Source organism: Dendrobates tinctorius, unplaced genomic scaffold, assembly GCF_039654945.1.
Source record: "Dendrobates tinctorius isolate UK_male_01 unplaced genomic scaffold, ASM3965494v1 ptg000074l, whole genome shotgun sequence".
Classification (NCBI taxonomy): Eukaryota; Metazoa; Chordata; class Amphibia; order Anura; family Dendrobatidae; genus Dendrobates; species Dendrobates tinctorius.
In genome coordinates this window covers 6,115,817-6,131,651 of record NW_027361742.1, presented here as the reverse complement: position 1 = coordinate 6,131,651, position 15,835 = coordinate 6,115,817, and the positions used below count along the sequence as shown (strand labels likewise).

Genomic DNA, 15,835 nt, shown 5'->3' with positions numbered 1-15,835 from the left:
GAATGTTAGGATCTCCAGGTTTAAGACCAGATCTTGGAGGCCAATTCGACTCAACCCAATGCTTTTCTCGAGCTCTGCTATCCCACATACAGAGAAAGCAGTGATACTTTGTGTACCCACGTTGCTGACCAAGAAGGAAGCAAACCATTTTAAGGTCAACACAGATGATCCAATTGTGTGTGTCATATTTCAATAACTCAATAACTCTCTACATCTCCATGTTCTTCACGAAGAGAGACAGAATGCCCAGTAGGGACTGCACCAAATAAATTGCCATTGTGTAGAAGGACACAATTAAGACTCCGCTTAGAGCTATCAATAAACAGTCGCCATTCATTTGGATTGTACATTGAAAGCCCTAATTCTTGTAGTAAACCAGGAATATTATGGCAAAACACAAAACCGCTGTCACACCGAAAGTACTGCAAAAATGTACTTTCTCTAGTACGAAAGTATGATACCTTCGCTCCTTGTTCAAGTAACTGTTTCTTATTCAGCCTTGATGCTAGTAATTCTGAAGCTTTTTTTGATAAGCCCAATTCACGTGCTAAATCATTTAACTCGTGCTGATCAAATCCCTTACGAACTGAATCCTTGTGACTTTCAAATTCTGCATCATTGCTGTCACTGTGTTCGTCAACATCACTCAGAACTTCTAGAGATGGTAGCTGTTCGAAAACTGGCACTGGAATTTCAGCTGAAAGAGGCATTGGTCTGATAGCTGACGGTAGATTTGGATATTCTATTTTACTTTTATTTTTTCCTGTTAAATCCTGATGTTTTCACTAAACAGAAGTAACAGTCTGTGGAATGACTTTTTTGCTCTCTCCACACCATGGGGATACCAAATGCCAACTTTTCACGTGTTCCTTTGGTCCACATCCGTAAACTCTCGACACACTGCTTGCACACTATGTGAGGGGCCCATGGCTTATCTTGATCACCGAGTTTTACGTTAAAATATGCAAAATATGCTTGTTTGACAAATGCACTGATGTTTGCCCTTTGAACTGAAATGGTGAAAACACCACAAATATAGCAGAAGGAGTCAGGGTTGTTTAGGCATTTACGACGAGAGGAAGAAGGAGCAGACATGATCTGAAACAAAGGAAATATGTACATAAGTAAATAAAACACTGAGATGGAAAGTTACAAGCTTTGAAAACTAACAAAGAAAAAAATCATAAAAGATATATAAATTACAACTAAGCGCCCAATGTAAAGAGAAAAGCTATCACAAATCCTATTTATTCCTACTATGATACATTTTTTGTGTAAAGATATTGATAATTATGACGTATTGGGAGCTGTACACACCTCTCACCACACTGTCTCAGTTGTGACTACTCTTACAAGTTGCCACGTAGCTCTATATGAGTTGAATTGTACTCAGATAACAAGTCTTATTGCAGAAATCAGTGCAATTGTGCTTCTATGGCAGTTAAGTTGAGGAGGAAAAACTTGACGTGATAGAAAAAAACTGACTACATTTTTGGAATCAGCATGCCAATTTTAGTATAAATCAGCTCAAAAACCTAACTCAACGGAAAAATTTTTTAAATTGTTCCCCAGTGTCTCCCTAAACAAAACAATTGTGACTTTCAAATTAAATGTATTTAGTAACTATATTATACTGACATTTCCTGTAGTTATTTATTTTTTAACTATTTCGGAAGAATTCCTTTAATAAAGATTACTTAGTTATTACCAAAAGAAATTTTGTCACCAATAATTTGAAAGATCTCCAGCTTTGTCTCCAGATAATGGCTTTTGTCAGATTCAGATTTTAGCACTATCTTCACATTATAAAAGGTTTTTTTTCACTTACCTTATCTAATCGTAAACAGCAAAAAGGGACTTTTTCTGGCAACAGATGACAAAAGTTTGGTGAGCTGCCTATATATGGTGAATTGGGAGGATAACCCTTATTGTACCTGAAAAAAGATATAATAAGTACAACAGCAAATAAGCACAAAATTATAGAATAACTCTGGGTGCTGCGTTATACACAAGCAATTTATATTTGGATTACTTTAAATTACATTATTACTTAATTTTCTATACATTTCTTGCAAAAAAAATTAAAAAAAAATTGCTATTTTCCTACAAGTATGTAAAATTGCTTCTACTTTTCTATTATTTACTAATATATTCTAAAGTCTGAAAGATTGCCTCCACCAAATGTGAGAGTAACTCTTAAGTTTTTTGTCATATTAAGAGATTATAATTATTATACTTAGTGTTTGTTCACACAATCGTATTTCAGTCCGAGTGCTGTCTGTGAAAAAAAACAATGTTAATCAATGCAGCAGTGCAGGTGATAGATTTTTTCCACTGATCGAACCTGTGTGTGGAAAAATAATAATAATAATAATCTTTATTTATATAGCGCCAACATATTCTGCAGCGCTTTACAGTTTAACAGTTTCAAAACACAAGTCATAAGTAACAACGTTAACAACACAATAATTAAAGCAAAATAAGATTAAATAAGACGACCCTGCTTGTGAGAGTTTACAATCTACAATGAGGTGAGGGAGATACAAAGTACAGGTGTGCATATACAACTGTGTATTTACAATGAAGGTCCAGCCATCTTGAGGGAGAAGGATGGATGGAGATAGTGAATGGGATACACACGCACACTTACACATAGAATGACTTTGATTAGTGAACGTAATAGGCCGCTCTGAACAAATGTGTTTTGAGGGAGCACCTAAAACTATGCAAATTGTGGTTAGTCCTAATTTCTTGGGGTAGAGCATTCCAGAGGATAGGAGCAGCACGGGAGAAGTCTTGGAGTTGGGAGCAGGAGGTTCGGATTAGTGCAGAGGTTAGTCGAAAGTCATTTGCAGAGCGCAGCGATCGGCTAGGCCGATAGACAGAAATGTGGGAGGAGATGAGGGGGGGTGCCACACTGTGGAGAGATTTGTGGGTGAGAACAAGTACTTTGAATTGGAACCTATAATGAATGGGCAGCCAGTGTAATGACTGATGAAGAGATATCCAGATGGACGACCCTGGCCGCTGCATTAAGTATGGACTGGAGAGGGGATAGTTGAGTGACAGGGAGGCCAATTAATAGAGCATTGCAGTAATCCAGGTGGGAGTGGATCAATGCTACAGTGAGGGTTTTCGTTGTTTCCATGGTGAGAAAAGGGCGGATTCTAGAGATGTTCTTTAGGTGTAAGTGGCAAGAGATTGTATATGGGATATGAAGGAGAGATTGGTGTCAAACATAACACCCAGACAGCGCGCCTGCTACCCGGGTGTTATTGTGGTACCACCCACGGAGAGGGAAGTGTCAGATTTAGGGAGGTTAGTAGACGGCAGGAGCAGAAGAAGTTCACTTTTGGAGAGGTTGAGTTTCAGATAGAGTGGACATGATATTGGAGACTGCGGACAGACAGTCACTGGCATTCTGTAGTACAGCGGGGGTAAGGTTGGGGGAAGACATATATAGAATCATAGAATCATAGAATCGTAGAGTTGGAAGGGACCTCCTGGGCCATCTGGTCCAACCCCCTGCTCAATGCAGGATTCGCTAAATCATCCCAGTCAGATGCCTGTCCAGCCTCTGTTTGAAGACTTCCATTGAAGGAAACTCACCACTTCTCGTGGCAGCTTGTTCCACTCATTGATAACTCTAACTGTCAAAAAGTTTTTTCTAATATCTAATCTGTGTCTCCTCCCATAGTTGTGTGTCATCAGCATAAAGTTGGTACTGAAAGCCAAATTTTATGATGGTCTGTCCAATTGGGGCCGTGTAGAGAGAGAAAAGAAGGGGGCCAAGGACTGAGCCCTTAGGTACCCCGACAGCAAGAGGAAGAGGAGATGACGTGGAGCCAGAGAACAAAACACTGAAGGAGCGGTGAGAGAGATAGGAAAATAACAAGGAGAGAGCAGTGTCCTTAATGCCTAGTGACTGGAGCCTAGAGAGTAGGAGATGGTGGTCAACAGTATCGAATGCTGCAGATAAGTCAAGATGGATGAGCAGAGAGTGGTCACCATTACGTTTTGCTGTCAGAAGGTCTTTGGTCACTTTGATGAGTGCAGTTTCAGTTGAATGTAGGGGGCGGAAGCCATACTGTGAAGGGTCTAGAAGGGAGTGAGTGGAGAGGTGACGGGTAAGGCGGGTAAGGCGGGAGTGAGTGGAGAGGTAACGGGTAAGGTGGGAAAAAATTTCAGCATTCATTAATTTCTTCTGTAAATCAAATGAGTCTCACTCATTTAAGCCTATGGGAATGCAAAAAAAATCTTATTCCGTATGGAGCCATAGTATAACATTTGATTTTTACGAATATTTTGCAATTCTGTAACATACAAAACTAAATGGTCTTGTAAATGATTAAAAAACGTAATAAAATTAATTGCATATGGACTGCACACAGATAACATATGGACTGCACACAGATAACAAGTGAGTAGTGATGAGCGAGTATACTCGTTGCTCGGGTTTTCCCAAACATGCTCGTGTGTACTCCGAGTATTTTGGCGTGCTCAGAGATTTAGTTTGTGTCGACATAATTGCATGATTTGCGGCTGCTAGACAGCCTGAATATATTATTATTATTATACATTTATATAGCGCCATTTATTCCATGGCGCTTTACATGTGAAAAGGGGAAATATAGACAAGTTCAATAAACGTGTAAGACAAGGGACACACAAGTACAGAAGGAGAGTGGACCCTGCCTGCGAGGGCTCACAGTCTATAGGGATGGGTGAGGATACACTAGGAGAGGGTAGAGCTTGTTGTGCAGTGGTTCAGTAGACTGCGGGTCATTGCAGGCTGTAGGCTTGTCGGTACAGGTGGGTCTTCAGGTTCTTCTTGAAGGTTTCCATTGTTGGTGAGAGTCTGATGTGTTGTGGCAGAGAGTTCCAAAGTATGTGGGAAGCACGGGAGAAGTCTTGTATGCGGTTGTGGGAAGAAGAGATAAAGGGGGATTAAAGAAGGAGATCTTGAGAGGATCGAAGGTTGCGTGCGGGTAGGTTTTGGGAAACCATGTCACAGATGTATGGGGGAGAGAGGTTGTGGATGGCTTTGAACGTCATGGTTAGGGTTTTGAACTGGAGCCTCTGGGCAATAGTAAGCCAGTGAAGGGCCTGGCATGGGGGGGAGGCTGGGGAATAGCGGGGAGACAGGTGGATTTGTTGGGAAGCAGAGTGTAGGATGGACTGGAGTGGTGCCAGAGTGCTAGAGGGGAGGCCAGAGAGTAGGAGGTTGCAGTAGTCAAGGCGGGAGATGATAAGGGCATGCGCTAGTGTTTTTGTGGTCTCGTGGTTGAGGAATGCACGGATCTGGGAAATATTTTTGAGTTTGAGGTGGCAGGAGGAGGCAAGGGCTTGGATATGTGGTTTAAAAGAGAGAGCAGAGTCGAGGTCACCCCAAGGCACCGAGCGTGTGGGACTGGGGAAAGCGAGCAGCCACTGACATTGATGGATAGGTCTGGTGGAGGGGTAGAGTGAGATGGGGGAAAGATGATGAATTCTGTTTTGTCCATGTTCAGTTTGAGAAAGCGAGCAGAAAAGAAGGCTGAGATAGCAGACAGACATTGTGGGATTTTGGTCAGTAAGGAGGTGAGGACAGGTCCAGATATGTAGATCTGCATGTCATCAGCGTAGAGGTGATACTGTAAACCGTGGGATTCTTTGAGCTGTCCCAGGCCAAAGGTGTAGATGGAGAAGAGTAGGGGTCCTAGGACTGAGCCTTGAGGAACACCGACAGATGGGGCGAGGTGAGGAGGTGGTGTGTGAGAGGGAGACACTAAATGTTCGGTCTGTTAGGTATGATGAGATTCATGATAGGGCCAAGTCTGTGATGCCAAGAGATGAGAGAATCTGTAGCAGGAGGGAATGATCCACGGTAACGAAGGCAGAAGACAGGTCCAAGAGAAGGACAGAATAGTGTCGCTTGCTCTTGGTGGTTAGTAGGTCGTTGGTGACTTTAGTTAGGGCAGTTTCAGTTGAGTGATGTGGTCGGAAGCCAGATTGTAAGCGGTCAAAAAGGGAACAGGAGAAGAGGTGGGAGGACAGTTCAAAATATACACGCTGTTCCAGTAGTTTTGAGGTGTAAGGGAGAAGAGATATCGGGCAATAGTTAGACACAGAGGATGGGTCGAGGGAGGGCTTTTTGAGGATGGGTGTGATTGAGGCATGTTTGAAGGATGAGGGAAAGACACCATTTGTAAGTGAAAGGTTGAAGAGGTGTGTTAGAGCTGGGATGAAGACTGTGGCAAGGTAAGGGATGAGGTGGGACAGGAGCGGGTCAAGCACCCAAGTGGTGAGATGTGCTCTTCACAGGAGTGTGGAGAGCTGATCTTCTGTCATGGTGGAGGAGCTGATTTGGAAGAACAGGGCTGAGTGGCTAAGAGGGGCATTGGTGGCTGCGGGCCAAAGCTTTCTCTGATCGTATCGATCTTCTGCTTAAAGAAGGAGGCAAAGTCTTCAGCAGAAATGAGAGGAGAGGCAGGAGGTGCTGTGGGACGGAGTAGAGAATTGAAAGTGTTGAAGAGCTGTTTAGGGTTGTGAGACGGGGAGGACATGAGAGATGTGGGGATTCCCTAACATGTGGGGATTCCCTAACAAACAGGCATTCCTCACATGTATTTAGGCTGGTTAGCAGCTGCAAATCATGCAGCTACATCGACACAAACTAAATCGTCGAGCACGCCAAAATACTCAGAGGACACCAGAGCATGCCCGGGAAAACCCGAGCATCGAGTATACTCGCTCTTCACTACAAGTGAGTCATTTTCACACATATTAAGGTTTTAATATTAGAGATAATATAGGACCATCCTGATTTGGGCATGCCTTGTCTTGGTGGGATGACTAATTTTTAATCAAAAACAGCATTTACTAAGTACCCTAGCTTATTATATGTTCTATTACTTTTTACTTACAGCAGGGTTTTTGCTCATTTTGTTTTTATCTTAGATGTTGTCTACTTCTACAATGTAGATTAAGTTCTTTGAGGCTTAGGTGCATTAATTTGTGCTCAACTCTCCTAAGGGCCCACCATAGTGTTTCACTTGGGTTGAGTTCTACACTTTGACTGGGTCACAGCATCACTTTTATTCTTTTCTTTTTCATTCACTCTGATGTAGATTTGTGGTGTGCTTGTGAAAATTATCCCGATGAATTACCAAGTTTTGGCCAAGCTTCAAATTTGGAAATATAGCCTCACATATTATTTTGTATATAGATAGGTTCATGATTGACTCAATGATTGCAAAGGATCCAGATCATGTGGCTTCAAAACAAGCCCAAATCATCATCCCTTCAACACTGTTTATAACAGGTGGTATTGGTGTTTATGCTGGGTTTGGTTTTCAGAAATACTTTAAGCCCACCAGAAAAACAAGAGATGTGAGTGCCCTATTGTACAACCAGAGATATATTGTACTGAAACACAAGTAAAATTTCTGGAATATACAGATATGGTAAGATCGGATGAATTTAAAAAATATAACTTTTAACATTAAATCTGGAAAATTCGTGGATACCATCTGCTCTGCTGCATCAATAAAAGTCCAGGCAAGTTGAAGATAAAGAATGGTGGTTTATTCTCAACGTGTTTCAAAGTCAATAGGACTTCTTCCTCAGGAGATGCTATCTCTTGAGGAAGAAGTCCTATTGACTTCGAAACGGATTGATAATAAACCACCATTCTTTATCTTCAACTCGCCTGGACTTTTATTGATGCAGCAGTGCAGATGGTATCCACGAATTTTCTAGATTTAATGTTATGATTTGGTCACCAGTTTGACCTGTTGATCTGCAGCAGCTGTAATCTCTGCTGAGTTTCTATGCTCTAATGTAAAGATACATCAGGTAAGTGCAATCTGATTGTATAGCCTGAAATCTCTATCGGATAAGACCCTATTCACACTTTTCTCCTACAGTGTCCTTTATTAAAATATAACTTTTAATACAAATTTGTAAAAGTTATAAATAGAATGAAGTATTCACCTCACAAGATTGAACATGATTTTCAATTTACAATGTCCTTGGACTTCATAGCATCTGGCCTCTAAATATTACTCTTTTATTCACCCTAATCTAATGTGTGTCTTGAGTGTGTAACTAAAAGATAGACAGTGAAAACTAGAAACAAGTCCGCAGTCAAACCCCAACTAAAGGCATCATAACTAGAGATGAGAGAATTTGTTTCGATTTTGGCCCCGAATCTGATTTTGACATATTCGTGCCATATTCGAACACTATTCGGGCCGAATGTATGTCTTATGATCGGTTCCAAACATATTCGGTAATTTCTACTCCCATTGACTCAAATGATGTTCGACTGTGTTCAACGAATATTGCAAAAACAATATTCAATTCCGATCATATTCAGATCCTAATTCGAACAAATTCGTTCATCTCTAATCATAACTATTCTTCAAGCCAGGGTCTTAGTCTGCCGGAGCTGACAAAACACACAGGATACAATATGCCACTTGATGAAGATAATTATTATAATTGCCTCATTACAAACACCATATAAACACATCTATTACTAATCAAACTGCAAGAAATGCATGAAAACACTGTATAGATATTCTAATGTGTTATAACGTTATAGTTTTTAAGGTTAATTGTAGACTTAAGTCCATCAAGTTCAACAAATAGCCTAACCTGTTCATCCAAAAGAAGGCAGACACTAAAATGTGTTTCTTCTGTCACATAAGGTTTCTCAGGTAATCTCAAGGTGGTAAAAGTGTCACATATACAATAAAAAATGTATTTGTACAGAAAGCTCATGGCATATGGAGCAAAAAATATATACCGTATAATGCCAGCAACAATATAACTGACAGTCCTGATATGTTTTAGCGATCAAGTTGGCATGATGAGGCCTTACTATGTTAATATACTGTATAGTTGTCACAGTGAATGATACCTGCAATGTAGTCCGACTACTCCAATCATCATTTACAGTAGCAACATGAGCTTTTTGTACATGTATATTTTTGGGTGACTGTGTGGCACTCTAGCTGTCTTGGGATTCCCTGATAAATCTGATGTAGTGGAAAGAGAAATCTGTTGGCATCTCTACATTTTGTTTTTTGATTGGTTTCATGCAGTTTGATTCTTTTATGACATCCATATATGGTGTTTATCATGCTGTTGTGGTAATAATTATGCTTATGGTGTGGCAGATTTATATCATGTCTGATTTGTATGTTCCTGTAGATTAAGACCCTGGCTTGTGTAATGGTACTAATTATGCCTTTAATTCAGAGTTGTGACTGCGGACTGGTTTCTAGTCTTCCCTCTCTCCATTTTTATCCCATCCTCAAGATGATCATTACATTAGCGTGGATAATAGGGAAATATTTACTACCTGTATGTTAATAAGTTCAAGAACATTGATAACAAGGATGGGTTGTCTGATATTGGATGGCTTGTCTGATATACAGTTGTGACCAATAGTTTTGAGACTGGCTCACATTTTGTTTTCTACTTCAATGTTTTTAGATCTTTTAAACAGATGTTTCTCTGGTTACTCTAGTACAATCAGCATTTCATAAGTTTTTATACATTTTTTGACAAATGTTTCAAGTTTGTGCAAAGACTCAATAATAACAGTGTTGACACTTATTTTTCAAGACTTCTACAATTTCCCTAGAATGTTGGATATCAACTTCTAGGCACAATCTCACTAATACAATACATTCTGGCCTAGTCAGTGCTTGGAGCTTATCGTAATTTCTGTGTTTTTGCTTATTCACATGATTAACCACTAATGGGATAGAGATCTTGGGAGTGTCATGGCTATGGAAACAAAAATGTCGATGTTTTGTTTGCAGGGCAGATCAGTAATCACTTTTGCCTTGTAACATGATGGAAAAAATAATTGTTCATCACCAAATCGCTCTGAGATTGTGATGAGATGTTGCTCTTGGATGATGTTTAGGTACCATTATTTATTTGTTGCGGTGCTCTTAGGCAAAATTGTGAGTGAGCCCACTGCCTTGAATGATTAGCAAGTCAACACAGGAATGGTCTCAGAATGCCTTACTACCACTTGTAAATACTCTATCAATTTAGAATGATGCACCTAATTATCATTAAAGATAGTGATTTACTGTGAGAGCAGTAAAATTATGGAACTCTCTGCCACAACATGTTATGAGGGCCAGTTTACTAAAACAAAGCCTGGATTCCTTGCCTGAAAAATATAATACGCATGTACTAGATTCTGTGATGGGGTGATGATCCAAGGAACTAGTCTAATTTCTATAAATGGAGTCAGGAAGAAATTTTTGCACCAATTTGAGGCAATTAGCTTTTGTCTTATTGCTTTTTTTCTTTCCTTTGGATACAAATATTAGGCTATTAGATGAACCCGATTAATTTGAGTCTTTTTTCAACTTTAAAACTATGAAACTACAACCAGGTGACTCACCTTCACAGCCCTCCAGAACTATTCATTTTCTCCACCTCTCATGGTTTGTAATTTTGGTTATACTGTTTGGTGAGAATAAATATTCAAAGCCCTAAAGATTAAATGAGGTGCATTGACTGCTGAATAGAAATACTCTGCCGGGAACAATATCTGCTCATGGGGTATATTGTAGCTTTGCCATATCAGCCCACCCTGTGGTTATGTATTGATACCTGAGTCTACCCTACTCTAAAGCCAATGCAGCCTGCATGAGTGATATCAGCACGAACAGGGCACAGGAGGATTGAGGTTGATCAGTGGAGATGATGTACAGATATGACTAGGAGAATGGCAAAAATATGGACTATACTCATTAAAATTGGCAGTTGAATTGCAAATACTAGAGATGAGCGATTCTTCCAAAATCCAAAATCCAGCTTCACAGAATTTTCCCAAAATATGTGATTTGCAATGAATAAATTTGCTACACTTACAAATTTGCTTGGATAATATGTGTATAACACTGTGATGGCTGCTATGATTGTATTGAGCCCCTTTTGAATTCTTTAACATAAATGCAGTCTTAGCAGTGTCCAAGTGACTTCAACCTATCTGGCTAGGGGAAAACTGATGATAACCGGTGATAAACAATGACCTATTTAACAAAATACTGTGGTAACATAATTTTATCATTTTTAGGCTCCTCATATATTGTGAAACTCCAAAAATTATCCCTGCTTGATGTCAAATGCCTACTTTGCTTTGTCTCCTATCCAGTTTCTCTCTTTTGGCTCCTTTGCAAATAGAGCATGCAAGTCTTATATTGGAATATTAAAATAAATGTTTAAATATATATTTTTTGCAACACCAACACTTTGTGGGGTATATAGTTGTGCTAAAATTTGTGAAGTATGGACATTTTTCTTTAAAATAAGAATAAAATATTACTTATCCATCTCACAATCTATGAAACACTTTTTTTTCCTGACACAGAAGCTTTGGTTTCAGTGTTGTTTTCATCAACAACATTTTGTCAGTTGGGTATTAAACTGCCCTTCCTGTTTGCGGTAAGTGAAGAACACAAAAAATTCTGTTATTAAGATACTGTTACTGCACTTTATGAGAGATCAATCAATTCACAGTCACACTGACTCTGCAGGTCCAGCACTTCCCTATCACTTAAATATTTGTATAATTACTCACAGACTGCGACTACCACTCTCAATTTCAATATGCTTCAGCACTGCATCAGGACAGCAAAATTTGACATAAGACTTTTTCTCTCCATATGTGTAATGAGTAGTGATGAGAACGTATTCTCGTTGCTCGGGTTTTCCCGAGCATGCTCAAGTGTCCTCCGAGTATTTTAGCATGCACGGAGATTTAGTTTCTGTTGACATAGCTGCACGATTTGTGGCTGCTGGACAGACTGAATACATGTGGAAATACAGTCATATGTAAAAGTTTGGGCACCCCTATTAATGTTAACCTTTTTTCTTTATAACAATTTTGGTTTTTGCAACAGGTATTTCAGTTTCATATATCTAATAACTGATGGACTCAGTTATATTTCTGGATTCAAATGAGGTTTATTGTACTAACAGAAAATGTGCAATCTGCATTTAAACAAAATTTGACCGGTGCAAAAGTATGGGCACCCTTATCATTTTCTTGATTTGAACACTCCTAACTACTTTTTACTGACTTCCTGAAGCACTAAATTGGTTTTGTAACCTCATTGAGCTTTGAACTTCATAGCCAGGTGTATCAAATCATGAGAAAAGGTATTTAAAGTGGCCACTTGCAAGTAGTTCTCCTATTTGATTCTCCTATGAAGAGTGGCATCATGGGCTCCTCAAAACAACTCTCAAATGATCTGAAAACAAAGATTATTCAACATAGCTTTTCAGGGGAAGGATACAAAAAGTTGTCTCAGAGATTTAACCAGTCAGTTTCCACTGTGAGGAACATAGTAAGGAAATGGAAGAACACAGGTACAGTTCTTGTTAAGCCCGGAAGTGGCAGGCCAAGAAAAATATCAGAAAGGCAGAGAAGAAGAATGGTGAGAACAGTCAAGGACAATCCACAGACCACCTCCAAAGACCTGCAGCATCATCTTGCTGCAGATGGTGTCACTGTGCATCGGTCAACAATACAGCGCACTTTGCACAAGGAGAAGCTGTATGGGAGAGTGATGCGAAAGAAGCAGTTTCTGCAAGCACGCCACAAACAGAGTCGCCTGAGGTATGCAAAAGCACATTTGGACAAGCCAGTTACAGTTTGGAAGAAGGTCCTGTGAACTGATGAAACAAAGATTGAGTTGTTTGGTCATACAAAAAGGCGTTATGCATGCGCTGTATTGTTGACCGATGCACAGTGACACCATCTGCAGCAAGATGATGCTGCAGGTCTTTGGAGGTGGTCTGTGGATTGTCCTTGACTGTTCTCACCATTCTTCTTCTCTGCCTTTCTGATATTTTTCTTGGCCTGCCACTTCTGGGCTTAACAAGAACTGTACCTGTGTTCTTCCATTTCCTTACTATGTTCCTCACAGTGGAAACTGACTGGTTAAATCTCTGAGACAACTTTTTGTATCCTTCCCCTGAAAAGCTATGTTGAATAATCTTTGTTTTCAGATCATTTGAGAGTTGTTTTGAGGAGCCCATGATGCCACTCTTCATAGGAGAATCAAATAGGAGAACTACTTGCAAGTGGCCACTTTAAATACCTTTTCTCATGATTTGATACACCTGGCTATGAAGTTCAAAGCTCAATGAGGTTACAAAACCAATTTAGTGCTTCAGGAAGTCAGTAAAAAGTAGTTAGGAGTGTTCAAATCAAGAAAATGATAAGGGTGCCCATACTTTTGCACCAGTCAAATTTTGTTTAAATGCAGATTGCACATTTTCTGTTAGCACAATAAACCTCATTTGAATCCAGAAATATAACTGAGTCCATCAGTTATTAGATATATGAAACTGAAATACCTGTTGCAAAAACCAAAATTGTTATAAAGAAAAAAGGTTAACATTAATAGGGGTGCCCAAACTTTTACATATGACTGTATATGCAAAACACAAGCCGCGGAGACACCATCACATGTTTCTCAATGCAAGCAATGACTAGCCAGGTCTTTCCCCGGGAAGGAACAACCACAGGAAGGGCAGTCTCCAATGAAGGAAACCACCTATGCCAAAACATGGTATCCATCCACAGACAGCTGTTTCGGGGTATTGCCCCTCATCAGTGTGGAGTAGGAAACTGGCCAGTAGGAGCAATGCCTAGTAGAAGACTGTGAAAATGAGGATGAATGAACTCATGGAGATCAACATCTAACACTGCGGAAACACCATCACATGTTTCTCAACGCAGTGGTTCTAGGGCAATGCCCCCACCCTTATGGGAAATATGTAAATATATGCAAAACACAAACCGCGGAGACACCATCATCACATGTTTCTCAACGCAAGCAATGACTAGCCAGGTCTTTTCCCTGGAAGGAACAACCACGGGAAGGGCAGTCTCCAATGAAGGAAACTACCTATGCCAAAACATGGTATCCATGCACAGACAGCTGTTTTGGGGTATTGCCCCTCATCAGTGTGGAGTAGGAATCTGGCCAGTAGGAGCAATGCCTAGTAGAAGACTGTGAAAATTAGTGGCTCCTAACTTTATTACTCTACTCTCTGACTGATGCAAAACTCCCAACCATCAGTAGTGTGTGAAATGGCGCAAGGCAGTGTTTTTGTTTTTCTTTTGCTCACAAATTGAATTGCTATCTATTCAAATTCACAGAGACTGGAGAATCTCATGAAACTGATCCTCTGAAAAACAATGTTGAGTCAAATCAGCTCTAGTAAACACCCATGCCGAGTACCTTACAAAAAGTATATTTTTATGTTGTGCAAAAATGCACTGTTTAAAAATGTCTGGGTGCTTTTGAAGGTAACTATGAATATATGCATGGTTATACGTTATCAATATTGAGAGGTCGAAACAGTCAAAAGATTTTTTTATTAAGTAAATATACACTTAACAAAAAAATACATAATGTAGCCACTTCCAAATATTAGTTTACAATTATATTTTAATTTCTGCTATCTTTTTAGCTAAGGAGACCTTCAAACTTAATATGAAGAGGTAGATAAAAAAAAAAATCTACCGTATATGTACAAAGGATTCTCAGCAATAAACCCAATTGCATTTTATCCTACTCCATCCATGAACAGTACCAGCTAGGCAGTGGTGAGGTACCTGTTATTAGGAGGGATGGATAAAGATTTTTTTATGGATTCAATCATTTTGATAAATTAAAAATTGCTGTTTTGTTTTTGGATGAAAAAGCATTGGCTACTCATTCGCAATCTTGGACCAATGACGAATATAACCTCAAACTATCTGTACAGCAAAAAACTTTTCATAGAAAAGAAACATAATCATTTCAGTCCTTTAGGAGTCTGAAAGGTTGTTCTTTTCACAATATCTATAAAAAAAACATGTTCCAACAATGGAGAAAGTGTGGTGTTTCCTTTAACATCTAAGCTAGAATATATATTTAGCCACCGGTGCTTTATAGACATTACTGCGCTGTGGAACCTCTTATTTCTGAAACATGCTGCTAAACTTAAAATTGTGAGGGGAAGAGGGACATGATTCTAATAAGACATAATACTAAAGGCAGAGGTGGTGCAATTTTAAAAAACCCTCGTGTAAACCCCCCTGCTGCTATCATTTCTATGAGTCTGTCTTACATTTTTTCAAAACTACCATCATTATTTGCAAAAGTTTCTTTACTCAGAACTCAGAAAATATGATCTTGCACAGACAGGATTTAAACCTCCTGCTGGAAAAATAAAATTGTAACGGTAATGATTTTTCTCTGAGAAGATTCAGAAAAAAATGACTTCTTCAGTCTGTTTCAGGACAGGGTTTAGTTTAAATAATATTTCAGCTCTCTTTTTGTCTTCACTTTTCTTAATTTGCCAAGCATGTACAAGAAGAATAATGGCAGTAATAATCCTAACGACTGCATAAAGTATCCCAACGACAAACCATTACACATCCCATATTGTCTGATTGGAACACTCGGAAAGGTCTAATTATCCATAGTCTTTAAATTTCTGTTGCAGCTCTTACTTTGGTTGTACATTATTTTAGAAATTGAAGGACATAAATAATCTTTCTGGTCATTAGCAAATCATAAGATATTGCAATAAATCATATCAATGAAACAAATTCTGAATTGTAATATGAATAATACATTCTGCCTACACAGACAATGTGTGTCAAAAGTATAAGCAAATGTAACAAAGTTTGTCATAAATGTTATCAGAGACATATACTGCTTTCCCTGCTCATGAAATATTTCTCCTCTTCTCTGCCTCCTGAAATTATCATTCACTCTGATAAATGGCTAATATACTACTTGGTCAAAGCAAGACA

The 15,835-nt window shown here is 39.2% G+C and overlaps 1 protein-coding gene across 2 annotated transcripts in view; it reads right to left on the bottom strand.

The window, feature by feature from the left end:
- KCNT2 (potassium sodium-activated channel subfamily T member 2) overlaps window positions 1-15,835 on the bottom strand; it is a 1,782,840-nt gene that overhangs the window by 379,148 nt on the left and 1,387,857 nt on the right. For both annotated transcript variants that reach the window (XM_073582885.1, XM_073582886.1), the window contains exon 18: window positions 1,829-1,934. In XM_073582885.1, coding sequence (XP_073438986.1) covers window positions 1,829-1,934 — 106 coding nt within the window. The remainder of the gene's footprint in view (window positions 1-1,828; window positions 1,935-15,835) is intronic.